The 26,780-nt window shown below is 44.2% G+C and overlaps 1 protein-coding gene across 1 annotated transcript in view; it reads left to right on the top strand.

Moving 5' to 3' along the window:
* The window catches only part of DST (dystonin), a 925,809-nt gene that overhangs the window by 65,634 nt on the left and 833,395 nt on the right, over positions 1–26,780 (top strand). The window contains 2 exon segments of the mRNA XM_029595689.1: positions 1,504–1,695; positions 12,742–12,949. Of these exon segments, the coding sequence (XP_029451549.1) occupies positions 1,504–1,695; positions 12,742–12,949 (400 nt within the window).

The following is a 26,780-nucleotide window of genomic DNA, read 5'->3' on the forward strand; positions in this document are numbered from 1 at the left end:
GGATAAGAAACTGTAAATCAAATAACTTAAGGGTGGTGGACAAACCCTTTGAATATTGATCTCATAGGTATCATGTGTATTCATTAAAGGGTAGATTTTAAAAGGTGCGCGTCCCTGTGCTTGCGCTACCCGGTGCACACACATGGATGCACTGATCTTATAACTGGCGCACGCATGTTATAAAATATGTGGGCCGCGCACACATACGCGCCAGATTTTATAATCTGCACATGTATGTGCGGGCAGCGCATGCAAGGGGGTTAAAATTTTGCAAATTTGCGCTGTGACGAGATCGGGGTTCCCTCCCAGTCCGCTCCAATTTAGGAGCGGACTGGGAGGGAACTTTCCTACCCCCTACTCTAACCTCCCTTCCCCTTTCCTCCCCACCCTCTAAATCTTTTTTTTTTTAACCTTTTTTTTCTTTCAGTTACTTCAGGGCCCGCGACCTGAAGTAATTTGCACGCGCCGGCAGCCGGCTGGCGAGCGAGGCTTCGGGACAGCGAGGAATGGCGCTATACCGGCCCGCACCTGCCCCGCCCCCTGGACCACCCATCCCCCCCCCCCCCCCCCCCAGCCTGCCCATTTGTCAGGGCCCGGCCCTTATGTGCGTATCGCCACTTACACGCGTGGCTGGGCCCTTTTTTAAAATGCGTGCAGCGAGCGGCCGTGTGTATAAGTGGCAACTTCTATGCGTGTGGCTGATTTAAAATCCGGCCATAACAGCATAACAGTTTTAATATATATATATATAGCCTGATCAGGGTTATCATTAGATACACTGGGGCTCGGGGCTCCCTGAAGTTCTTCCTCAGTGACATCGCTCATCGTCACCAGTGGCTTTGGGGCACTGGGTAGTTGATCTGCTTGCCTCCCCGCCTTTCCTGCCGTGAGCTTAATAATAAGAGGCATCCAGACTGCTGTTCATTCTCTGTTTTTGTTTTTTTTTACCCCTGGTGTAATTACAGATGGCTACAAACATCCCAAAATATGTGTTCTATAGTAGCAAGGAGAACTCAGCTTTGCCTCTCATCAAATGATTCCACCAGTGAGGATGTAGCCAAGCACTCTTGTATTTATGGTGGGCACGATGGTGCCACACTATCCATTACACTTTCTTTCTGTGCCCAGTTACTGCAGAAGATTTACCTTTGTTTTACAGTGAAGTTGGTTGCCTAAAGCCAGATCAAGATGCAGCTGGATAACACTTGAAAACAATTGTGTGTATGGATTAGAGATTAACAGCTTTACTTTTCGGTAAATGACTGGTGCTAGGTAAATTCACAGCAAGTTTATATATGCGGCGTGACTGCTGGGAATAATTTGTCATCCCCAGCTGAAATGCCTAGCCTTGTATTTTTTTTTTTTAAATTGTAACCTTTATCCTGGGCGTGTTCTCATCTGTGTTCCCAGCAAGTGTCTCTTTTGGTTACTTCCTGCCATGGCAGGCATTTTCTCTGCTCTGTTGCAAAATAAAACAAGGCTTTTCTGTTTTCCGTGTGCCAGGGTTTCAGAGCAAGTCCTCGCCACATGAGAAGGGGCTCCCGCATTCGGGTGGAAGAGAGGTCGCCACTGGTCGAAGCCCATGGAAGTGAGCAAGAGTCACAACCTTCCCTGAGGAAGCGAAGAATCAAGAAAAGCAGCAGGGTTCAACCAGATTTCTACCACTCCGTCCAAGTCACACCAACCCGAAAACCAGTATGCGTTCTATTTTATTTTTATACACTTACAGAAAAGGGTTTAACCATGAAATATTTGATTTCAGGAAGCTCCCAATATAGCAAATTCAAAAAGGGGGGAAAAAAAAAGCAATTCTGTGAAACACGGTTGCTAGGTCTTTTTGGTTTCCTATGGTTGATGGCGGTTGTTGCAGCTCTAGTTCAGAGGCTCTGTCTTCAGAGTTTTTCTGCTGTGGAGAAAGACTGCAGTTCCTCCTGTCTTATCTGCCTTAAAGCTTTCCCATCCTATAACTTACCTTCAGCTCCATTCCTTCCTCTACCAGAGGGTCCTAAAAAAAAACCAAAAAAACCCGCAGTAGAGCCAGCAGAAAGACCTGAGGCCTAACCATAGCTGAAGACAGTAAAGGATGACTTGTGGATTTAAAAAAATATATATATATGAAAAGAAATAAAGGAGTAAAAAAAATAAAGGGATTCTCATAATTATGAGGGTCACAGCGATGGAGGGAATAAGGCAAATGTTGTAGCCAAAAGCTAGACTTCACTAAGAAAGAGTGAGCATCACCTTGAGATTATGGTGCTTAGGAAGCTTTACTGTGCAGATTTCTGGTAGCTGGGTTGGTTTGGGAGAAGTCTGGAATTTTTGTAGGTTTTGCTTTATTTTATTGGAGCAAACAAAACGTTGTGGTGGTGCATGAGCTTTCAGGCTCACATAGGTCTTCTCCTGAAGGGGCCCTGTGAGGTCTAGAAAGGTAATGCACGACATATTGCTTATTAGTTTAGTGAACAGTGTCACAACTTGCAAAGCTTCCAGTACGTTTGCAGTTCAGGTACTGGAGTGTGGCAGTAAAACATTCAGCCCCCGTTTACTGTCTCCCTAGGGCATGAATCCTGATAGTTAAAAAGAGTGATAATGTCTCTCTTGCACTGTATTTCCTAGGCAATAGCTCATCAGTGGTGATGCCAAGACTAAAAGTGTCACCTCTGTTCACAGCGCTCCCAGTTTCTACCATCCAGAGAGAGCGGGAATCTTGCACTTTCTCCACAATTTCAAGTTGATTGAGGCATCAAATCCTGGCATCTAACATTCCCATTTTCTAATCCTTTCTCAGCAGAGCTGAATTATTTTGACTTGATTGCTGCTTTGCACCTAGGCTGCCTTGTGGTCCATGCCTGCACTGCTGTAGCTCGTGATACGTCCCAGTTGTCAGCTGTAGAAGCTTGTCTGTCGTCTTATCCTTTATTGTCCTTAGCTGAGAAATGCTGCCTGTGCCAGGGAACCTGCCACCACCCCCGTTGAATCGGAGAATATACCAAATTCCTGCTGCTGCCACTGTTTTGGGGGTTTTTTTTGTATTACCCCCACCTCTATGCTTCCCCTGCAATTACCACTACCTTCCCTCTGTATCTGTCCCAAACATGCCTAAAATTTGCCATGGCTTTGCTGACTATTACCCCTGCTGATAGGCTATTCCACTCTCTTAGTAAATAAATATTTCCTCATATTTCCTCTGGGCTTTCTTCTCTCCAGTTTCATATCATGAGTCCTTATCCTTGAATTTCTGTTTCTATAGAAAATGACACCTTCTTGTACCTAATTGAAACTTGCTTGTTGAATTTTTCAGTCATATCCCCTACTTTTGCTTCTTTCCTCCTGTGAGTACATGCTGAATTCCGTAAGCTTAGCTCTGTAAGCTTTGTGTTGCAGGCTTCTACCATTTTGGTACAAATCACTTCCATTTTTATCAATGTCTTTTCAAACGTTTGTCCTCCAGAGCTGTAGCCAGTACCCATGGTGAGGTCTCCATCAGGTTCTCCACCAAGTAAACTCAGAAAAGCAATGCCAGAGTCTCACAGCTAGTATGAGAGGGCAGGATGGCCTAGGTGGTTCTGGGAATATTTGACTGAGAAAGGCCCGCAGAGAGAAGTTGCATTTTGAGAACCAGGAAAGTACACCCCATAAGGATGCCATAGAAGCCCGAGGGACAGGGACTTTAAAGGATGTGAACTTTGATTTTAAATGAATGTTTATGACTTCTATTTTGATATTGAGCAGAAGAGTTTTTATTATGTGTACTTTTTATGACTTTGTATTTTGGCATGGCTTAATGCAACTATTTTGTCATGCTTTGGATACCATTGGTAGTAAAGCATGTAATATATAAGTGTTATTGCTATGATATTATTATTGCTATTTTACCTGCTTTTTTTTATCATCACAAGTGTATACTTCCCAACTAGCTTCCAGTTAGAGTCATTGCCTGCTGGTTACAGACTTTATTCCTGGCTTAACACAGTTGGGCATTGAAGTAAAGGCACAATTCCCAGCTTACATGGCAGAACTCAGTCCCTGCACTTTAACCTGTCTCTTGCTAGGTTCCCAACAACTGGCTGCCTCTAAATATCAAGTGAACAGAGATCCTACCATTGTAGTTCACCCTCAGGCTCGTACCCTCTGTCCTGGACCTTATCCTTCCTGATGTCCTAAGCTTCTTTCCTCCTCCTCCCTGTCTCTCCAGGAGTGGTTTGGTTTTTTATTCCAGCTGAAGCTTTCCCAGTTGACTTCAGGTGACTTGGGTTGGGTCCCAGAAGGTTTTTCTCAAATATGACCTCACTTCCTGTCAACTCAGAACCCTCAAAGACTACCTCTTCTAGAAGACTTCTTTTAACTGTGAGCTCATGTCCTTTTCAGTCTCCAGTACGCTTTATTGACCTTTCCCTGTTGTAAATCCAGTCACAGGCTGTCCAGTCTGACACAATCATACTGGTTAATTCTTATGTGATCAGTGATGTACTGTCAGCTTCTTATCAAGGGGCTCTCAACAGCTCTGCTCCACTTGGTGAGGTACTCTTTGTTTTCACAAAATTGTTTAATTATTCACCACATCTCACCATATAACAAAAAACAAATTGTACATAGAACAGATGATAACTTAATATTGAAAATTACATTCCAGTCAAGGGATTATTAACAGATTCTGAAACTTTCACTGGATCAGTATAAGAATTATCTACAAATATTATACATGAACGTTTCAAACCACATACGTCCCTTCTTCAGCTGTCACATCAGAGACATTCACATTTGTACACAGGACTTATATGGTCTCAAAGGCCCTTTTGGATAACATTTGCATTGATCCAATAAAAGCTATCACAGCTTGCAGAGAATCCAATTTACTCCAGGCACCATACAGCTGAGTGAGATATTCCAGTCACTAAACTGAAAATAATTTTCTTTTTCTACTTTTTTGTCTAGGTGGGTTTGGTCCCCTTTTTTCTGCTTTCTTCTTGTCTGTCTTCTCCTAACTTCTTTTCCAGGCTCTTCTTTCCATTTTACTTTCCTTCTCTCCCCTGTCTTCATTACTTCCTCCCCATCTCTTTCTCTGACATTTTTTTCCCTTTCATCTCATTTTGCCCCATTTCTTTCTTTGCTCTATCCACTCACATCTGGATCTTGCTTCTCCTTTCTTTCACTTCACCCCTCATCTTTCTTTCACCATCTCTGACTCTCCAGTTCTCTCTGTTGCAACACATTTCCCCAGCTCTCCTATCCATTGTCCCCCTCAGTCCTTTAGCTCTCCCTCACTGGGTTATTTGTGCCATCAGCCTCCTGCTATCTCGCTCCCTTCGCTTCCAAAAGCCGCCCCCTCTCTGGCTCTCTCACCATTTCCCATACTGACTCTATCTCCCCTATTTCCTCTTATACTCACCTCCATCTCAACTATTTTATGTCACTGACCTTCTCTCACCCTCCTGCCTTTCAGTCGGACTTCCTCACCCCAATATCCCTGCTCTGACTTGCTCACCCCCACGGATCCCTTTTCATGCCATCTCACTCCCCATCATCTCTGCTTCGAATCTCTACCCCCAATCACACTTTCTGGCTATCTCTCATCACACTCCCCTAATGCCCCCTTCTAGCTCTCACATATCCACCCTCCATCATCCCTGTGTGTCTCTCTCTATCTCTCCCTCAAACCTATCCCTCTATTCAGTCACCACCTCTGGCTGTCTCTCACCCCTCCACCCCTCTTCTATTCCCTCTTTACTACCTCTGGCTCTCTCACCATTGCCTCCTTTCACCACCTCTGGCTCTGTCTCACCTACATATTCTATCACCCCACCTCAACCCTGACATCATTTCTGGCTTTCTTTAAACCTCTATCTCCTACCATTAGCATTTCTGGCTTTCTTTCACCCACATCCTCACTCTCTGTCTCACTCACACCTTATACTTTCTTTGCTCTCATTCTCTCAAATTCCTTTTACTCCTCCAACTATCTCACACACCCACTACACCTCCCTGGCTCTTCTGTGGCCCCTTCACTCCCCGTCCCAACATTCTTCCACACACAAGCTTGTCTCACATTGTTCTCATGGATCCCCTACCTCGGCTCCTTCTCACCTACTTTCTTCTGTCATTAACCCTGGTCTTCTCACACCTGCTGTGGAACCACATAGCAGCATTGAACTTGGGAAGGAAAATGATGCCAGGCAGTCCAGGTGGCATTGCTGACTTCAAGGAGATGGGGGAGAGGGAAAGAGATGACATTCACTTCCTCTGTAGATCTACATCCCCTCTTAAACTGCTCCCCATTCACCTCCTCTCTCATTACCCTTCTTGCCTCACCAGCTTTCACCATTCACTCCCTTTCCTACCCCCCAAAAATCATTCTCACCTGATCGTTGCTCCAGATGACCCCCCTTCCCCTCTGCTGTCAGTTGAGGCCTGGATCATAAAGTGCTGAGGAGGTGGGGCTGTTTCTGCTCCAGCTTCTCTACTCTTGTCCCCACAGCAAAAAGCAGCACTCCAAAAATAAAAAAAAAGGAGGGGAGATGGTGAGGCTGGAGTGAACACAGCAAAGCAGAAGAGTCACTCTGCTCACTGCTCCAATCCCTCTTCTCCTATGCTCTCTATTGCTATAGGGGCTGGAGGGGAGGGGCTGGAGTGGACACAGGAAAATAGAATGGAGCCCTTTTACTCCAGGCCTACCCCTCCTGTCTCTTTGGCAAAAAGCGAAACACAGGAGGGGATGGGCTTGACCAGGAAGCAGAGCACCTCTTCTCTGCTGTGTTGAGATTTAGGGCACTGTACAATGGAGTCAGGGCACAGGTCTCCTGTGCTCCTGCTTAGTGATGCTCCTGCTCTGTGGGACTTTCCCTTACTACCAAAGCTATGAAGTATTTGCGTGGTGCTATCATTTGGGATGTGTCTCACTGCTTTTCTTACCTGACTCCACCTTAATCCATCTGCTCTTCATTTTCAGGATTCTCTGTGGGTGTAGGAGCAGATTTGGTGGACTCTGAGTATGGGGAAAAACCCCTTTAATTCTAACCAGTTGTGCTTTTAGCTCAGCATATTCCATTATTGGCCAAGAGGGCTGGGCACAGATAGGACAATGCTACACACTCCAGAAGGTCTCTCTGAAAACTGCTGTCCCACATTTACAGCACTGCACTACATTAATTTTCATTACTTGCATTTCTCGTCAAGAAAACAAATCTAACTCTTTTCAAAACTTTTCTTTCTAATTGCTCCTTGTAACCAGTAGGAAATATTGCTTTATAAGTGTCAGATGTGAGCTTTTATTTTTTTATTTTAAATGACTACACACAAAAAAAAGATATGATCACAGATAACTGCAATAGTTTGAATGCTGTAATATATCATTTGCTGATCATTAATATATGAGCAGCCAGGCATGCTTACCCAGGCAGAACACAGGATTCCCGTCCCAGGGCTCTCACCTTGTCCCTTTACTTTTAAGATCTGTTCCTTTTAGGGGGCAGATTTCGAACTGCCTACATTGCTGTAAAGTCCATGGGAAAAATTCATGCTTACTTTTTACTTTGAAAATGGCCCCAGGGAAAAAAGTACCCAGAGAGATCTGCAACCGCTTTTTCTACAGACACTTTTTCCAGCCAAATCTACACATTATGCATGTAATTTTCTCCCCGACCTAACCCCAGCCAGGGAATGGCCCCACTACAGTGTGCATAAAAGTGCATGGGTTGTGGAACTGTACTTGCCATTTTACCTGCACATAAAAACAATTTTCAGTGAGAAAATTTTCGTGGGTAAAACATTTTTTTTTACTCATAGAAATCCTTTTTTCTTTTTTTAAATATTTTTTCTTTATAAGATTTTAAATTACAACATAAGCTTCACATGTACCAGAAAACAAGACAAGACTGTCATCCGTATACAATAAACAAAGAAAAAGAAAACAAGTAATATATAAAGACATTGCCTCAAGTTAATAAGGTAATAAAGAGATCCAAGAATAACCTCCCTAAGGAATAAAAGGCAAAAACAAAAAAAAACATTTTAAAAGAGGATCAGGCACCCAAACTATCCTATTTGCACTACATACGCATATTAAACCCTGCTCCACAGAAATCCCTTTCAAAATTGTCTTCTTAATGCCTTCCCTAAGACCTAAAATATCAATGTAAAATGTTTTCCATGTCAGTATCTAATTGCACACAAAAATTCTTAACCGGAACAAATTTCTCAAAAGTGCACCAAAATAGTTAATAATATATGGAGCCTCATTTTTAATGCAATATCATCACAGTGCTTCAAATGGCAACAAACTCATTGTCCAGCCCCATAATATATAATCAACATTCCAAGATTGTTAATAACTCATTTTTTATGAAAACATTTTTATTGCATTAAAAAATTACTTATCCTCTAAATCCACAAAACTTTTCCAGTCTTTCCATGATTTATTTTCAAGCTTTCCACAATTTATCTTCTGTGGTCCTACCACACTGTGACTCAAAAGTTGTAACCACGCTGCCCATCAGTCACTGCGCTACTCGGACTGGGTTTTGAAGGACAAGCCTTCTTCCTCATTGGATCGTTCATACTGCAGTGTCTGATGTCACTCAGATGGCTCAGTTCGTCGTGACTAACACCAATGCTCTTGGGATTTAACTGATCTGTAACCAATCACGTTGGTGCACGTCATAACTTAAGAAAACAGCAACATTATTGATACGCATACAATCAAAAATGCATTATTGTATTAAAAAGACACATCACTATGTAGAAATCCTTCAAAGTCCTGAGTTAAATAAGAGAGAACCATTCAATTGACAAATTTAAACCATTAGGTTACATTGTGTTCAATTTAAATATCCAAAATTGCTCGCTGCAATTTAGTTTATCTTTTCTATTGCACCATGAAAATGATCTGGGATGTGATCAATGACAGTCCATTTAAGATCAGTGTAGCAATGTGAAAAATGAATACAATGCTGCATAACCGGGACGGCCATCTTCTGTGTAGAGATTCAGCTCCTATGTTCATTCAACCATAACTTAATCATATGTTTTGTGCACCCAATATATATCAATTGACATGGGCAAATCAAAGTGTTTATTACCCATTTAGATGTACAAGTAGTGTTGAACCAAAGCTTAAGGTACAGTTGAATGAACATAGGAGATGTACAAGAAGTGTTACATAAGAACATAAGATATGCTATATTGGGTCAGACAAAGGGTCCATCAAGCCCAGTATCCTGTTTCCAACAGTGGCCAATCCTGGTAAATGAACATAGGAGATGCACAAGTAGTGTTGAACCGAAGATTAAGGTACGGCTGAATGAACATAGGAGCTGTATCTCTACACAGAACATAAGAAATTGCCATGCTGGGTCAGACCAAGGGTGCATCAAGCCCAGCATCCTGTTTCCAACAGAGGCCAAACCAGGCCACAAGAACCTGGCAAGTACCCAAACACTACGAAGATCCCATGCTACTAATGCCAGTAATAGCAGAGGCCATTCCCTAAGTCAATTTGATTAATAGCAAATAATGGACGTCTCCAAGAACTTATCCAAACCTTTTTTAAACCTAGCTACACTAACTGCACTAACCACATCCTCTGGCAACAAATTCCATAGCTTAATTGTGCATTGAGTGAAAAAGAATTTTCTCTGATTAGTCTTAAATGTGCTACTTGCTAACTTCATGGAGTGCCCCCTAGTCCTTCTATTATCCAAAAGCGTAAATAACCGATTCACATCTACTCGTTCAAGACCTCTCATTATTTTAAAGACCTCTATCATATTCCCCCTCAGTCGTCTCTTCTCCAAGCTGAACAGCCCTAACCTCTTCAGCTTTTCCTCATAGGGGAGCTATTCTATCCCCTTTATCATTTTGGTCGCCCTTCTCTCTACCTTCTCCATCGCAACTATATCTTTTTTGAGATGTAGCAACCAGAATTGTACACAGTATTCAAGGTGCAGTCTCATTATGGAACGATACAGAGGCATTATGACATTTGCTGTTTTGGTAACCATTCCCTTCTTAATAATTCCTAACATTCTGTTTGCTTTTTTGACTGCTGCAGCACACTGAGCCGACAATTTCAAAGTATTATCCACTATGATGCCTAGATCTTTTTCCTGGGTGGTAGCTCTAATATGGAACCTAACATCATGTAATTACAGCAAGGGTTATTTTTCCCTATATGCAATAGCTTGCACTTGTCCACATTAAATTTCATCTGCCATTTGGATGCCTAGGCTTCCAGTCTTGCAAGGTCCTCCTGTAATGTATCATAATCCGCTTGTGATTTAACTACTCTGAATAATTTTGTATCATCTGCAAATTTGATAACCTCACTCTTTGTATTCCTTTCCAGAACATTTATAAATATATTGAAAAGCACTGGTCCAAGTACAGATCCCTGAGGCACTCCACTGTTTACCCTTTTCCACTGAGAAAATTGACCTTTTAATCCTACTCTCTGTCCGCCCTGGTTATGCAGCATTGTATTGATTTTTCACATTGCTACACTGATCTTAAATGGACTGTCATTGATCACATCCCAGATCATTTTCGTGGGGGTAATAGAGAAGACAAACTAAATCACCACAATTTTGGATATATAAATTGGACACAATGCAGCCTAATGGTTTAAATTTGTCAGTTGAATGGTTCTCTCTTATTTAACTCTGGATTTTGAAAGTTTTCTACATAGTGGTGTATCTTTTTAATACAATGATACATTTTTGATTGTATGTGTATCAGTAAAGTTGTTGTTTTCTTAAGTTATGACGTGCACCAATGTGATTGGTTACAGATCAGTTAAATCCCAAGAACATTGGTGTTAGTCACAACGAACTGAGCCATATGAGTGACGTCAGATGCTGCAGTATGAACGATCCACTGAGGAAGGCTTGTCCTTCAAAACCCAGTCCGAGTAGCGCAGTGACTGATGGGCAGCCTGGTTACAACTTTTGAGTCACAGTGTGGTAGGACCACAGAAAAGAAATTGTGGAAAGTTTGAAAAGAAATTGTGGAAAGACTGGAAAAGTTTTGTGGATTTCTAGATCTGGATGCTGGATTTAGAAGATAAGTAATTTTTTAAATGCAATAAAAATTGTTTTCATAAAAATGTTATTAACAATCTAGGAATGATGATTATATATTAAGGGGCTGGGCAATGAGTTTGTTGCCATTTGAAGCACAGTGATGATATTGCATTAAAAATGAGGGGGGTCATTATATTATTAACTATTTTGGTGCACTTTTGGGAGATTTGTTCTGGTTAAGAATTTTTGTGTGGAATTAGATACTGATGGGTTTCAATTTGGTTTTCCATATTGGACATTTGTGATTTCAAATGTTTTCCCTGACCATTTTAAAGTTTAGATTAATATTTGTAATTTTAGAAAAGATTCAGAAACACCTTCCCTATGATAATTGGAATCCCCAAATACCCATTTGTATCCTGAATGCCATTTTAAAACTTGAATATTCTTTGATTGGGCTATAGTCCAGTTTCCATGCTCACTCCAGACTTGTTTTCCATCTTTGTTTATATGTTTCTGGCAGGTGCTTTTATGTGATACAAAACATTTCCCTCTAAGATGGCCAAGCAATGAGTATTACTTTTATATTTTGCATTCCCAAGTTTCAGAATGTTTAAGAGGATCATACAGAAGATAAGTTATATGTTTTTTACTGATGTATTTGAAACCCGATGTTCTTTTTGTACATTGTTTTAGGTGGGCTATATATAGCCTTGAAAGGAGGTTTAGTAATACCTTTGATCATGACCAAAATTTAATTTATTTCCCTTTGAACATTTCAACATATAGGAAAAGGGCTAATTGGCTGTTATATAAACACAGGAATGAACATGTATTTTACACAAAACAAAATTATATATTAATTTCCTATCTTGGAGGGAGATTGCCATGATACCATGCCCTGCTCTTGCATCCTTCAAGTCGTGGCAATGGGCTTGCCCCAAAGGTATATCCTGTCCTTGGTTTGTTGAAAGTTCATGCCAGCCCAAGGACTATGAACTGAGATTAAAATGTGTTTATTGAAGCTGTTTTAACAAAGAGCTTCCGAAATAGCCTTTAGTGAGTTCACTATGCAGGAAGAGAGAGAGAGAGAGAAAGGGAGGTGGGAACGGGAGCCAGCTGCAGTGTGAAAACGCATCCTCTCTCCTTGTGCTAATGCACTTTGCTTGGCTGAGTACTGGAGTTACAGAACCGGGGCAAAGGAGAAGGATTTCAAGCGCCAAGGATTGTCAGGGCGTGGTTTCAGCAGCTGAAGATGCAATAACAAAGGACCCACGTCCTCATTTCTTCAGCTATTCGCGGATGCTGGATAGACCCACAGGTTTCAAGCAAAGGCCCCAGCTATGGTAAATCTTGTTCTTGTCCTGGCGGGGGAGCCAAAAGCTATCGATTAGCACCCGGAAGGGTTTTTATTTATTTTATTTTTTTTGGTGCCGCTGCCTTTAGCAAATCAAGAGAATCATTTCAGAGGGAGCTGTCTGACCGCAGGCCACTGCTCTTCCGCCTCCCCCGATTTCCCACCACTCCCCACCCGATTGCTTTCCACCAGCTGAGAGTGACAGCAGCATGGTGAGCAACCGGGCACCTTCTTCTTCCCCGCCAGCGTTTTTCCCCGTGTGCCACCGGCTTGCCTTCGCCTCGGGATCGGGTCTCATATTGTGCAAGTAGTGTCTGCTCTCAGCCCTCCTCCTCCATCTGTGATTTTCATGCGGTCTCTGTCTCCTCGCAGAGCTCGGGGAACGCTTCCTTCCGCTGCTCCATGTCTTCCTCGGCGGATTATTCCGACGACGACGATTTCAGCCAGAAGTCGGGCTCCGTGTCTCCGGCGCCCGGGGACACCCTGCCCTGGAACCTGCCCAGGCACGAGCGCTGCAAGCGGAAGATCCAGGGGGGATCGGTGCTGGACCCGGCCGAGAGAGCCGTGCTCAGGATCGCCGGTAAGGAGCCCGGGGCATGGGGGGAGGGGAGGGGGGGGGGAGCTGCCATCACTTACCTGCAGGGACTCACTGTTGTGTGTGTGTGTGGTGCTTCGGTTCTGTGCAGCGGCTGAGATGGGACACAAAGCTTCCACGCATATTCTTTTCTTTTTCCTGCTCTTTTCGTCCTGTTTTCCATGTAGGGTGGGAGGATTGTTTGTCTATGTAGATAAAACGACAGCAGGATGAGAGGTGAGGTCAGCAAGCAGGAAACTTTAATACCAAATGCAATTTCCTTGTGTTTTATTTTTTTTTGGGGGGGACGGGGACGGGTGCATTGCTCAGTATTAGCCATCAACATTGAAAACCTCGTTTTATGCTGTTTCGTGCATTCTTGACGCTCAAAGGCAGAACATGAAGTAAATGTATTTTGGGTATCCTTTCACCGTCTGTGTGGCTCCATATTTCTAACGACTGGTATGGGTTGTGGGAGATCTGTAGGAAAAAGCGAGTCGGATTAAATAAAAGCGGTAGGAGACAATATTCAAGAGGTGCCTGAATTGTAGAGCCACAGTATATATAATACTTGATAGTGGATGCCGTGTGGCAAACGCCGTTCTTTGGCTTTATACATTTTCAGCACTATAAATCCAGCAGCTATGTGTTATTTTTCTTTTATCCGCGTTACACACCCAGTGGGTTTATAATCTCCAGTCATGCCCGCCAGCTCTGCTTCAAGGTTAATAGTGAGGAATTGCCTGAACGCAGGAGACATCAGTGGGTTTAATGCACTCATTAGGCGCTCGATCGATGCAGTTGACGTGAAGCGGAGTCCCTCAGGGTGGAGGCCGAGGACTGGGGAGGGGCTGGTGGCGGTCTCCGGGCATTGCCTGGGGGGACCCTGTGTAAAGGAAGCTCCCACACAAGCCACTAACGAGACGGGTGGGGACCCAGGAACTAAGACTCTAGGTAGAGATGCCAAATCCCGGATACACATTTCTGCGCTTCCCTTTCCTCTCTCCATTCAGCAGCGGTTTGTTTGGAGTTCAGTGAATTCCTCTGGGCTCGATGCCAGAAGAGAGGAGGAGGGGTAGCACTGGGCTGCTTGCAGAGAAGAAATGGACTGGGTGGAGAGAGGTTGGATCTATTGGGGGGGGGGGGGGGCGCGTACATGCTGGGAGGGAGGGAGTGGAGCTCAGGTGCTGTTATGCCTTGGGTTTGATAGAGGGGAGGAAGACGATAGCCAGCGCGGGGATGTTGTATCTGTGTGGGAAGGCCGAGACATACTAGCTAGACTGAAATGGACTTGACATGGTTGTAATTTTTTTTTTTTTTTTTAAGGACAATGGAAAAGTCCTGTATTTCTAAGCGAGAGGAGAAATTGTTCCTCACTAGAATAACAACCAACAGTCTTAGAAGGGATAAAGAAGGAAAGCTGCATGGAGAAAATTGAAAGGCAAAAAGCTTGCAAGCTAGGAGATGCAGGGGGGGGGGGGGGGGGGGGATGCTGCTTCAACTGGCTGTATCTGAGAGGATGGGATGGGTCAGGAAAGGGGAGAGGAAAAGGTCCAGGGAGGGGGGGGGGGCACCATCCAGAAAACTGGAGAAGGATGGGGGGGTGCAAGGGAGGCGTTCCGACGGCTTTCGGACCCACCCAGGATGGAAAGCTCATCTGCAGGCTGCTCACTCTCACCCCCTCGTCTTTTGCTTCCATTATATTTGCGGCCAGGTCGTCGCTATCATTTAGATCAGAACTAGGGCGCTGCAATGTCTGCAGAAATCCCCAGCTCCCTCCCCCCCGAGGTGAGAGCAGAAATAAGAGGGGGGAAGAGGAAGGTGCTGTGTAGGGCTGAGGGCTGCCACCCCCGTGACCTGAGCAGGAAAAGGGAGCCGCTTCCCCCCCCCCCCCGGAGGAGAGTGCGGGCCTTGTTTGCGGTAGATGCGCTCCAGGCCACGGCGCAGCACCCGAGCATCCGGGCTGAATTGGATTTTGCGAGAAAAAAAAAAGCAGCCCGCACTTTGTCCGTGAGCGCGAGGGGCTCGCTCTCCCCAGCAGCCGGGCCAGAAGGCAGCTGGCAAAAATCATGACGTTTCCTAAGGGATTTGTCGTCGTCCCCTCTCCCCGAGCTGCAACACAAATGAATAATTGAAGGAAAGCGAGAAAGCGAACGGGAAAGATCAGAGAGGCGTGAGCTGCCTCCTCCTGTTATCCCTAATAAACAGGAGACAGAATGACATGGAAGCCGGGCGGGGGGGGGATAAAAGAGAAACAACCCCCCCCCGGTCATCACCCCTCCCCAAATACCATTAAAAGCAATGCAGGAAGCGTGAGTGAGGATGGAGGACGGACTGCCGAGCGCTGGCAGGCGAGGAGGCTGGCAGCGAGCAACAGGCGCTGATTTATTGTCAGGGCTGGGAAGTACCACCCGGCGGAGACTGGCGGGGGAGCAGGGGACGACTGCCGGCAGTGGGGGTGCGGAATGGTGGGGGGGGGGGGGCGACCTCGGCGCAGGGACGGCTCTGGTCATCTGTCCGTCCTGGCGCGGTTCCGTCCCCCATCCCCCCCTCCTGGGTCGGGACAATGGTACCGGCGCCGGATCGCAGCCCCCCCCCCCATCCCGGATTTGCCTCTCGCGCTATTGGAGGGGCTCGGGAGGGGGTGTGTCCTGCGGCCGCAGCCCCGCTCTCCCAGCCGCTCCCCCTCCCCCCCCCCCCCTCAGCCCTTTGCGCCGCTGCCCGGGGCTGCTGCTGGTGCTGCAGGCTGGAGTTGGTGGTGGGCAGGGGAGAAAGTTGCCACCATGGCCGGGTACCTCTCGTCCGCCGCCGCCGCCTCCCTTTATGCCGAGGAGCAGGAGTACCTGCAGGCCTACGAGGACGTGCTGGAGAGATACAAAGGTACGGGGGGGGGGGGAGAGCGGGGCTGAGTGCAGGGCTGCTCGCCTTCAGCTAGCCACTGGCTAACGGGGTGTGTAAACAAATGGCAGGGCTTGAGTCGGGGATCGGCTGCCGCCCACAAAGCCCTTGCCGGGAGCCTCTCCTGCCCGGGGATCGCTTGATCCTCATTCCATTTGTCCTGGATTTGGTTGCATGGCACAGCCCTTGGCATCCCAAATGCCATTATTCGGAGGCGCTGCCTGCCTGCTGTTGGAAAGACAATTGTCCTTTCTAATGAGCTATGACCCCCTTAGTTTAAAGAGAGATTAGATTTCAAGATTTTAAAGAAGATGATATCAAAACTGCTGTGCAGAAGAAGAAAAAGATAAAACAGCTCTGCAGAGGAAGAGAACCACTTTGTGTTGTACCAGTATTTCTGTTTCCTTCATGTAGTGTCTTTCTACACATTTGAAATGCACCTGTTTTATCTTCTAGTTCGGAATGTAATGACACATGCACATGTAATCTTGTATACTTGTTCATGCATTTGCTGTTTAATTTCTGAAATAGTTTCAGAGGCATTTTTTGCATAATCCTATACTTGCAAAGGAAAGCTTTCTGTGCATAGTTGAAATGAGGCAAATTTTAAAATAGCTATTGCAATGTATCAGTAAGTGGCATGGCTTTTGTTTCAATGTTCCATTATTTTTATAACTTGTGCTCAAGAGAAGGGGCTGAGACATGCTGATGGCCTTTATTTGTACATCCACTATGCAAAATTTTTAATTCTTTTCTTGATTTGCCAGCTTATTTTCATACATTATCTGGAATTGTTGCAGCAGAAAATTGTTTGGTTCTTTTGAGATATATATATATATATATATATATATATATATTGTTTTGGGCCTGGCAGTTTCCTTCCACTTGGAGCTTCCAGCTCAGTGAGAACTGGGGCTGTGATCTGGTACCAAGAGCTTTCAATCACAACTACCTGGTGATTTTTTTCCTCCTATTTTAAACCCTCTCACAACTCATTTAGCCCAGTTATTGCAGTGACAGGCCTGAGCGGAGAGCGGGGGAGTGGCATGCACTGAGACTCCTTCCAGAGTCCTTTAATCATGGATCCTCAGTCTGACCTCTAGGTGTCGCAGATGCATAATGAGTGAGACCACTTCCTCCTCTCCCAGGGGAAGGGTGGTGGTGGTGGTGGTGGTCTCTGAACGTTGCCTCTGTTGGATCCCCAGCTGGTCCAGGGAATGGAAGATGGGACCCTGAAATGGAACTCACATCTTTTGCAAGAGCTACCAGTCCGGTTCCCATGATGCTTTTATTTTCAGATGGAACATTTAACCTGCCAATATACTTTTACTTGTCTGCTACTTTGTTATGCTACAACAAAGCAGTGGGAAAAAAAAAAGACCCATCCCCCTTGGCTGTGTTTCATCATGAAATCTTGGAAACCTGGAAAACACATTATTTTACTGTTTGTTTTCAAGATGGATATGGTTTCCAGAGTTTCTGTAGGATGACTTCATGAAAATGTCTGTCATCCTGATGACTTACTATAGGAGCTGATCTAATCAGACAGGAATTGTGATAAAATGGTATTCCCCTGAGAAAAGCTTATTAGACCTTTGAAGGAAAAGTAACTGTTGACTGACTTTTTATAGCAATCTAAAACCTGGAAAATTGTCACTTGTATATTTTTAGTGGTAAGAAGGTTGATTGCTTTTTTTTTTATTCAGACATTTTCTTCGCTTGCTGACTGCTCTTGGGACATTCTGCAAGCTGGGTGCCAAGTTATCCAAACCCCAGCTGTTGAATATTGTAACTAACAGAGTCAGCTGTAACATAGCCACTGTCTGCCCTAGGAGTTTTAAAGTCATATGATTCAACCACATTTGGCATCTCTCCGGGGCCATTTGTTGTGAAGCTGTGTAATTCAGCAGTAAATTCGCCTTACTTGTGCCAGGATATACCTTATTCCTTCTTGTGCAGTGGTAGGTGTGCCTGAGATATGGAAGGTATTTCAGAAAGGAGGCATTCATTGCTGTACTAAAGGAAACCAAGAGATATACAGTATGTGTTTGGAGTGTCTTTTTGGCCAGGACAGTAAATAACAGAGCAGAAGTTGAAAGTCAGCAGGGCCATGCTGTCTGGTCTTAGGACACTGGCTGCATTCTAGAAAGATTCATAGACTCATTCTCACCCTAGTTGACATTTGTCACTTTTTTTTTTCTTTTAATCTTTGTAACTTTGGGCAACTGTCTGAGTTAACACATTGACGTACTTAACACAGGGTTTATAGTAAAGAGACAGTTGAAATGGTGGCTTTGTTTGTACTTTCTGTAGAAGTTATCATTGGGCATGGTTTCGGTGTTATAAACCACCAGAGATCTATGGAATCTGCTGAAGACCTATACAACTGTCCAAATGGATTATCCAGAAGTAGACAAATAAATTAAGTCTCACTGATGTGATAAGTACTACATGTGGCTTATGCTATGAATGATCATATTGTGTGCAGACAGTAATTTTAGTAATTGCATGTTTCAGTCTAGCTGTAGCCAGCAAAATTCATAGCATAGATGTTACATTAGTTTTCCCATCATGGTGATTTTTTTTTTTCTAAAGAGTAATTATTGGCAGTAATGATGAGGAAATTAAGCAAATGAGACAGTTCCCATTCCTCCCTGAAAGAATGGAGTCTGTGCAGCCCAAATACTTTGTTTTTATTTGCCAGGCATTATACAATGGATCTTCCATCCAACAGGGAAATGAGAACTGAAGAAGAGTTTCCACTTAGCTAGGAAGGTTTGCTCTTGTGCTGTGTACACTTGTCAAAACCTTTTTCTGGCACTGGGCCCTGGAAATCATTAGTGCTCTACATGGAGGGGTTTTACATTGTTATAACTCACGTTTGGTTTTATATTCTGTTGTATCAGAATGCTGTCAGTGCTTGACATAGTGGAAGTATTGAGTATTGAAGGGGCACTTGGCCCTGTGACAGTTGACCGGGTCCTGATGGCCATAGAGAGGAGGGTATCGAGGAGGGAGCACGCTGGAGGTGAAGTGTTCAAGTTGTGAAGCAAACTGAATTGTAGAGAGAGAGGACAGACCACCAAGAGACTTCTCCAGACTGGCAAGCCTTAGCAGTCCATCAAGTCCAGCCCGTACTTCAGTTTTGCTTCGGACCTGGTTAAAAAGTGTTTTTCTGAAAGTTCTGCTTTGTCCTTGGGCTCTACTCTTTGGCGGTACGCAGGAAAGCAGCAGAAGACAGTCGGCTTTTCCTTCTTCAGGGCCTGGCTCCTAGCTGAAGCTTCTGGCTGCAGAGACAGCCTTTGCAAGGTGGTAACTTGGCGTGAGGAACGTATTATAACGGAAAGGAAACAGTAAAGCAGAGCCTTTAGCAAGCTACACACATGCAGCAGCTGTTTAGTTGGAGTTAAAACCAGAAGTGCATCCTCAGCTCACTCTGCCACTCCTCTCTGGCTGTGGCCTTACATTTGAGAGCTCTCGCCTACTCTTGGCACTCCATGTCTTTAATTGGAGACAGCTGGATCTTCCTGCCCCAAGACCAAGTTCAAACAGAGCCTTTGGGCTTGCAGCTTTTGTGCCGTAGGTTTTAATCTTTTTCCTGCTGAACACCACATGTGGGGTCCATTCAGCCTGATACAGTCCCCTAGATTCTCCAGTGTTTATCCGGATGTGAGGTGTTGCCATGGTGACATGGATTCTTAAACAAGGAGTAAAAGATTTTCCTCAAATCTCTGGCCTGTCCTGCACAGAAGACAAAGGATGAACCTCCCCTGCTTTGCACTGGCCAGACTTCAGCGTAGCAGAAAGTGATTTGCTTTACTAGCTGGCAAGGCAGCTTAATGTGTGACGCTGTAAAGGACTATATGCAGTTTTGATAATTTGAATATCGCTAAAATGAAAAGTAAAAAAAAAACCCCACTTGCTTAGTTCTGAATCTCCTTAAATTTAAAAGAGAAAACCACTCAAGTTGGTTTGTAACTGATAAGGTAAATGTTTGAATTTCTGATCATTTTCTGAGAACACTTCCTAGTGTACGCACAACAGCCCTACTTGCGCCACTAACATACATATTCTTTGTAGAGTTTTGTTACATTTTCTTGTGTCTGTGAAGGGCAGTACTGTTTCTAGAGTCCTTTCCATATTATACTGGTCAGTAGTTTAAAAACTTTGTAAATGTCAGATATGAATGCTGTCCTTTTATTGCAGGCATGAAGTGTGTAGTGAAAAGAATCCTTCAGAGGCCTTGTAACAAAGCCTTGACTTTAGCAAAATGATGCTCAAAATGGGCCACAGGCAACTCCTCCCCCATCAGGTTTTTTTTTTTTAGGATATCTCTAATGAATATGCATGAGATATATTTTGCATACATTGGAGGTAGTGTATGCAAATACATTTCATGCATTTTCTTCAGGGTTAACCTGAAAACTCCACTGCCCAAGGGGGCCCCCGAGGAACAGGTTGAGCACCACTGGTCTCGTGGGTGGAAATCTGACTTTTAATATATGCTTTTGCTTGCTCTGGTGGCCAGATGGAAAGCGTAACTGTGGCACAAGTGTGTTCTTACATTGCTCGTTAATGCCCTTATTTGGCTTTGCCTTCCTGATTGCATAGATTACCTCACATTATCATGGTTAATAGAAAAAAATTCCTTCTCCTTTCTTTCTCCCCTCCGGTCCCAGCACAAAACAAAAACAGTGGCTTGGAAGAGCTTCGGTTTGTTAGCTAAGCCAGGTCAGTCTTGGTGAGTACCTGGATGGGAGTCCAGGGAAGACCAGCTGAAGGCAGTGGCAGACCCCTGCAGTATTATGCCAAGAAAAAAAGTCATAGGCATTGTGATCGTGCATCAGCCAGAAATGAGTAGAAAACAAATAGGATAAAGAAATATACCTCATATTGGGGCAGATTTTACAAATTTGCGCACACGTGTACTTTTGTTCACGCACCAGGCGCAAACAAGAGTACGCGGGATTTTAATAGAATCGTGCGTAGCCATGCATATCTGTTAAAATCCGTGATCGGCGCGCAAGGCTGTGCAAAATCGCAGCCTGCTCGCGCCGAGCCGCGCAGCCTGCCTCCGTTCCCTCCCTCGGAGGGAACTTTCCTTCCACCCCCTGCACCTTCCCCTCCCTTCCCCTACCTAACCCCCCCCCCCCCCACCTTTGTTGCACAAGTTACGCCTGCCCGAGGCAGGCGTAACTTGCGCACATCGGGCTGGCCGCCGGCGCGCAATTCCCAGGCCCGGGAGCCGTTTCGGAGGCCTCGGCCATGCCTGCGGCCCCGCCCCCAAATGACGCGCTGCCGCGACATGCCCCCCAGGAAAGCCCCGGGACTTACGCGCGTTCCGGGGCTTGCGCGCGCCCTGAGCCTACTCAACATAGGCTCGGCGCGCGCAGGGAGAACTTCAGGCAGGTTTTTGGGGGGTACGCCCGTACTCCTTTGAAAATCTGGCCCATTATCTTTACAAATATCCCCAACAGTGAGAGTTTTTCCTTTGGGATTTGGATTATATTCATAATAAAAATCCATCAGTTTCTAAACCTGGTTCAGTAGAATTTTTATGAGAATATTTTTGTGGTTTTCATGGTCATGTGTGAGAAGAGCGCATTAGGGAGATGATACAAAAGTGGCTTCTCCTATACCCTCAGCGCACCTGCCTGTACTGTGTTGGAATTCAGCAGGCAGATAACCGTTGCAAGTGTTCGTGTTTAATACCGCTGGCAGGAAGCCTGGTTCTGCAGAAAGATTTCAGGTAGCAAGTTTTTGCCAGCCCTGACACCGTACACCATTTGAATCTAAAATTAGTGCAGCAACAGTGTGCTGTTCATATGATGGGTAGACTGAGGGGAGCACACTGTGGTTCACACTGTAACCTGGAAATGTCAGTGTTTCTTTTTTGAATTACCCCTACTAATCTACAAATTGCTTAAAAATAGAACTTATGGTTGTATGGTATTTAATTATATGGTTTTTCCTTCAGTACTTTTCCACCTTTTTTTTTCTTTGGCGATTCTTTGAAGTGGACATTTGTACAAAAGAATCAGTGTGTGAGTCTCCTTAAAATAGTTTTGTAGTTTTTTTTAACTTTTCTAATATTTTACAAATTTGTTTTCTGGTTTTTTTTTTTTCCTCACTTTAGTTCCTTCTTTTGGATGCACCCATGTACATCTATTTTTTCTGTTTTCTTATGTGTACAAAATGTAAATAGATATGACATTGCAGCTTCAGTTCCATGTGTGTTCATCGGCATTTATTCATAAAAGTGGAAAACCAGCGACCCTGCTTACTCTAAGATAGGCCAGAAAGTGTGCGTGTCCATGTGCATGTACTGCTGTTGTAGATGTTGGTTGGGGCAGTAGAGCGGGAGACTTCACTGTCATAAAGGGTCTTACCTGGTTATGGGCTTCATATCAGAAAGTGATCTGCAAAGGCATATGATAGTATAGTAGTTGATGCCTCCACATCATGTCTGGAATAAATTCTCATGAAAACCTTGGTGCCCTTTTTAGTACGGACTTTGCCACTGGCACAAAATAGCTGGGGCCTGACAGCTGAACAGTATGCTTCTATGGGGCATACGCTATCCTTTAGCCGGCTAATCACATTGGTCGATCTGGAGTTTGTATACCACGCAGAAGGTGCCCTCCATGCACAGTCTAAGCATTATTCGCTGGCTGCATGGACAGCTTTCCAGCAGAGGTGTAGTTTATTCATTCATATTTGAAGTTTCGCTTTATCATAAGTTAGCCTGAAGTGGAATACAGCTTAAAACATAACCAACAATTTACATATACTGCAGTTTAAAACATATATAAATGATTACATTTCAACTCAAATGCACAGGAATTGGAATTAAAGAAAGCACAGGGTAAGCACAGAGGATCTTTAGTAATGGGGAAGAGAGAGGAATACCAGAGATTGAGAAGGCTCTGCGCTCTTGCAGTAGGAAGAGTGAATGGGCAGATGGCTGTTATATGCTGGAATATTCTCTGTTCCTTTTCTTACTTAGCAAGCGATATGCTAGAGAAGTTCGTGCCACGATTCGACACAGCAGCATGAATTGTTAAGGCCTCCCCTTAAAACTTCTTCCCGACAGTACACTGCATCTGGCTCTTATTCTGATTTGAAAGCATTATTGTGGATTTCTTACAAGAAAATATGACTTCATGAAACTGAGCTTACAGAGAATGTATTTGCATTAAAGACATGAACTTGCTCTGGTTTCAGTGCTGGCTGCCTTTGTTATGTGCTCTTCCAATATATTAAGTGTTCTTTCCACTACATCTTATTGCCAATGTGAAGACTGGCCTGGTCATTGTTTCTTGATAGCCATGGGATAGTCATATTGTAATCACATTCAGCTCTTACCTATCTACTCTGTAATATCTTTCACAGTTTGGAGGGAGATTTCCAAATAGTCCACACTAGAGAGTTGGACAAAAATGTGAGGAGTTACACTGGTTTTCAAGAAGGATGTGTGTGCTTAAGTCTGCTTTGAAACTTATCCCACCAAAACTGCCCTGCACAGGTTGCATCTGCTGTTTCCTGAAACCTTATGCACTTGCCGCTAGATTTGATAAAGGACAGACTCCGCCTCCAGGAAGACTTTCACTCAGTCTGGGTAAACGTATGCGTGAATATGCAGCATGCGCGTGAGTGTATTCACATATCATAGAAACATACGAAACGTGACAGCAGAAAGGAACCCCACTGCCTATCCAGTCTGCCTATCTACACCACCGCCTCAACTCTACAATCCCTACCACCCCCTCAGAGATCCCCTGGGTTCATCCCGTGCTTTGTTGAATTCAGATACTGTTTTTGCCTCGATCATTTCCACGGGGAGGCTGTTCCATGTATTCAGTACGCTTTCTGTAAAGAAATATTTCCTTAGATTACTCTTGAGTCTAGCCTCTTTCACCTTCATCCCGTGACATCTCGTTCTAGAGCCTCCTTGCCTTTGAAAGAGGCCCGCCTTCCCTGCATGGAAACCTTGGAGGTATTTAAATGTCTCTATCATACCTTGCCTGTCTCACCTTTCCTCTAGGGTATGCATGTTTAGATCTTTGTCTGTCCCCATATGCTTTAGAACAGGGGTGAGCAAACTGGGGGGGGGGGGGGGGGGGCTTGACTAGTCCTGAATGAGGGCCTACTGGCTGCCCAATCAAGGAAGAAAAAACTGGCTATGTTGTCAAGTCTCAGTGACGTGGAGGCACTGCAAGAGAGAATAAGGAGATGGAAGGGAGAGGGGGAGGAGGTAGGGAAGGAAGAATGAAAGCAAAAAGTATACAAAAGTTAAAAAAGCAAATAAAACAGGAGAAAATAAAAAAGATGAGCAAACTAAGAATAATTAGTGACAACAGTAAAAAAGCAAAAATAAATTGGGTAGGGTAGGATGGAGCTGTTCTCAGTGCTTAAAACATTTTGGCTGGACCTAAGTTTTTTGAAAAAATTTCCAGTCCTTATCATTGTGATATGGGGCCTGTGTGTCTGAGTGTAGTGTGGAGCGTGGGTCTTTCTGTTTGTCTGTGGGTGTGAGTGATGTGGTCTGTCTGCCTGTGTCTCTCTCTGTGTCTGGGTGGGGTTTGTTTTCTCTCTGGGGGTAGTGGTGACTGACTGTATTCTTCTATCTAGGCGCGGTATGTCTGTGTCTCTGTGCCTGCCTGGGTGTTGGGTTTCTGTCTCTCTGTGGGTGTCTGTGTCTAAGTGTGGGGTATCTCTCTCTCTCCACTTCTGTCAGGTTATGGGGTAACTCTCTATGTTTATCTGGGTGTGTTTGACTCTGTTGGCCTTGGTGTGCAGTGTTTGTGTCTGTCTGTGTAGGAGATATCTGTTTCTCTCTGTGTCTGTCTGGGTACGGGTGTCTGTCTATCTGTTGCCATGTAAGTGTGTGTGTGTGTGTTTGTGTGTGTGTGTGAGAGATTATTCCTTTCAGCAACTTGAAAAGAAACAAAACATGGGGTTTTGAGCCACTGGCTGGCAGTGGGGCTGCCTGGTAACTACCTTTCACATGTTTTATATTCTGTGTGGTGGTGTATATATAGTACTCCATATAATGAATACATATTGTAATCTACCTTGGAGGGGCCCCGGCCCCTAACCAATTGCATGATTGGAAGGGGTGCCATAGCTCAAAACGTTTGCTCATCCCTGCTTTAAAACGAAGACCACTGTCCACCCTGTGGCTCAATTCCACCCTATTTATTTCCTTTTGAAAGATGCGGTCTCCAGAACTGTACACAGTAATCCAAACGAGGTCTCACAAGGGACTTATACGAGGGCAATATCTCAATATTCACACAAAGAGAAAATACTCATCATAACTAATTCAATATTGTTTATTAATTGCACCACAGTGCATCTCCTATCTGTACATGTTAAAACTATCTCGTGCATTCATCAAGCCATTCACACATCGGACCGTTCACACACCTTAAAAATATAAACAAGCCCGTATATTCCTTCAAATAATTACAAATGTTTCTTTATTCATATGATATTATATAATTATAATTATATCTTATATTGCACTGTGGTGTAGTTAATAAACAATATTGAATTAGTTATGATGAGTATTTTCTCTTTGTGTGAATACTGAGATTAAGGTGAGAGAAAATAGAGTGTACCTTCTTGTGCCTACATTACCTTAATGGTTACCGACCTTTCCATATTGGCAGGGCAATTTTATTGAAGGCCGCGTGAGTGCTTAAAAGAGTGTGTTACGTGCAGAAGTCCCTCTGAAAATGATCCCCTCAATGACCACCAAGTATTTAACGTTAATGCTTTGCTTATGCCAGTTTTATCTGTTGGGCCCTCCCTGCTCCTTTAGGCCTCTGGTTCTGCTAGGCTACGGGGCCAGGAGCCTTTCTTCACCAGCTGTCCGGGGTTTTGCTCCTATTTTATATCCCTAGGCCAGCCATTGCAGCAAGGGGCTGCAGACCCTGGCTCCTGGAAGCTGGTTCCTGTGCATCTTGACTCTAGTCCTTAGACTTTGTTGTTGTGTGCTGGTTGAGATTTTCTTCTCGCTCCCTTCTGGGGGTTCTGAACACAGAATCCTCGGTCCCAGTTGATCTGGGAGCTTATGTCAGGTTCAGGAATCCAATCCAGGTCTCCCAGATGGCAGTATATAGCACTGCCTTCAAGGTACTGGAAGCAATGCTGCTTTTTTTTTTTTTTTTTTCAAAAATTTGGTTAATAATTATTGGGAATATTTAAGAATTCTTAAATGCTTACCTTTGGACATTGCACTTCAGGTTGGTTTTGGAGGTGTGTGTGCACATTAATGGAACAAAGATGTAACTTACGCTGAATGTAAGCAGTCTAGCTGTCTGGTTTATCACCTAAAAGAGAGGGTCCTTGAATTATTTTCTATGAAGCATTAACTGTGCTTCCTTACACATCAAGAGTTTCTTTCATTCATTCTGAAGATTACATTAGCATTTCAAAACACTCTATTCTGCCTGTGGCCTTATCTTCAACCGTAGTGTCAGAATGAAAAATTTGCAGAGGTGCTGCTTGATGCTTCTAGCAGTTACTAGTAACCATGTCGGACCCAAGTGATGGTAAAGAATGCAGGTTTTTTTTAATTAGCAGCCTATGTATGCATGGTCTTCCAATCTGATAGCAAACATGGAAGATTCTGCGATAAAAGGAAGACGATTCCATTCTCTGGCAGCTGTGCCATTCTCTGATGGACTTGGGTGGATTTAGTATTCAAAGCTGTGCTCATGGCTGTTGAAACTGTAATCCTTAAAGTGCATCTGAATCCTAGAAAAAGTTTCGTAGTCAGCATGTCTTTAAAAAGAAAGTCCCATAAGTCTAGATGCTGCCAAGCGAGCCTGTCCCCCTTGGGTGTTCTTAAATTTTGGAAAAACCGTGTAATGTAGAGACACAGCAAGACTCCATTAAGTGGTTCTCAACCCTGTCCTGGAGGCACTGTTAA

This window comes from Rhinatrema bivittatum, chromosome 3, assembly GCF_901001135.1.
Source record: "Rhinatrema bivittatum chromosome 3, aRhiBiv1.1, whole genome shotgun sequence".
Taxonomy (NCBI): domain Eukaryota; kingdom Metazoa; phylum Chordata; class Amphibia; order Gymnophiona; family Rhinatrematidae; genus Rhinatrema; species Rhinatrema bivittatum.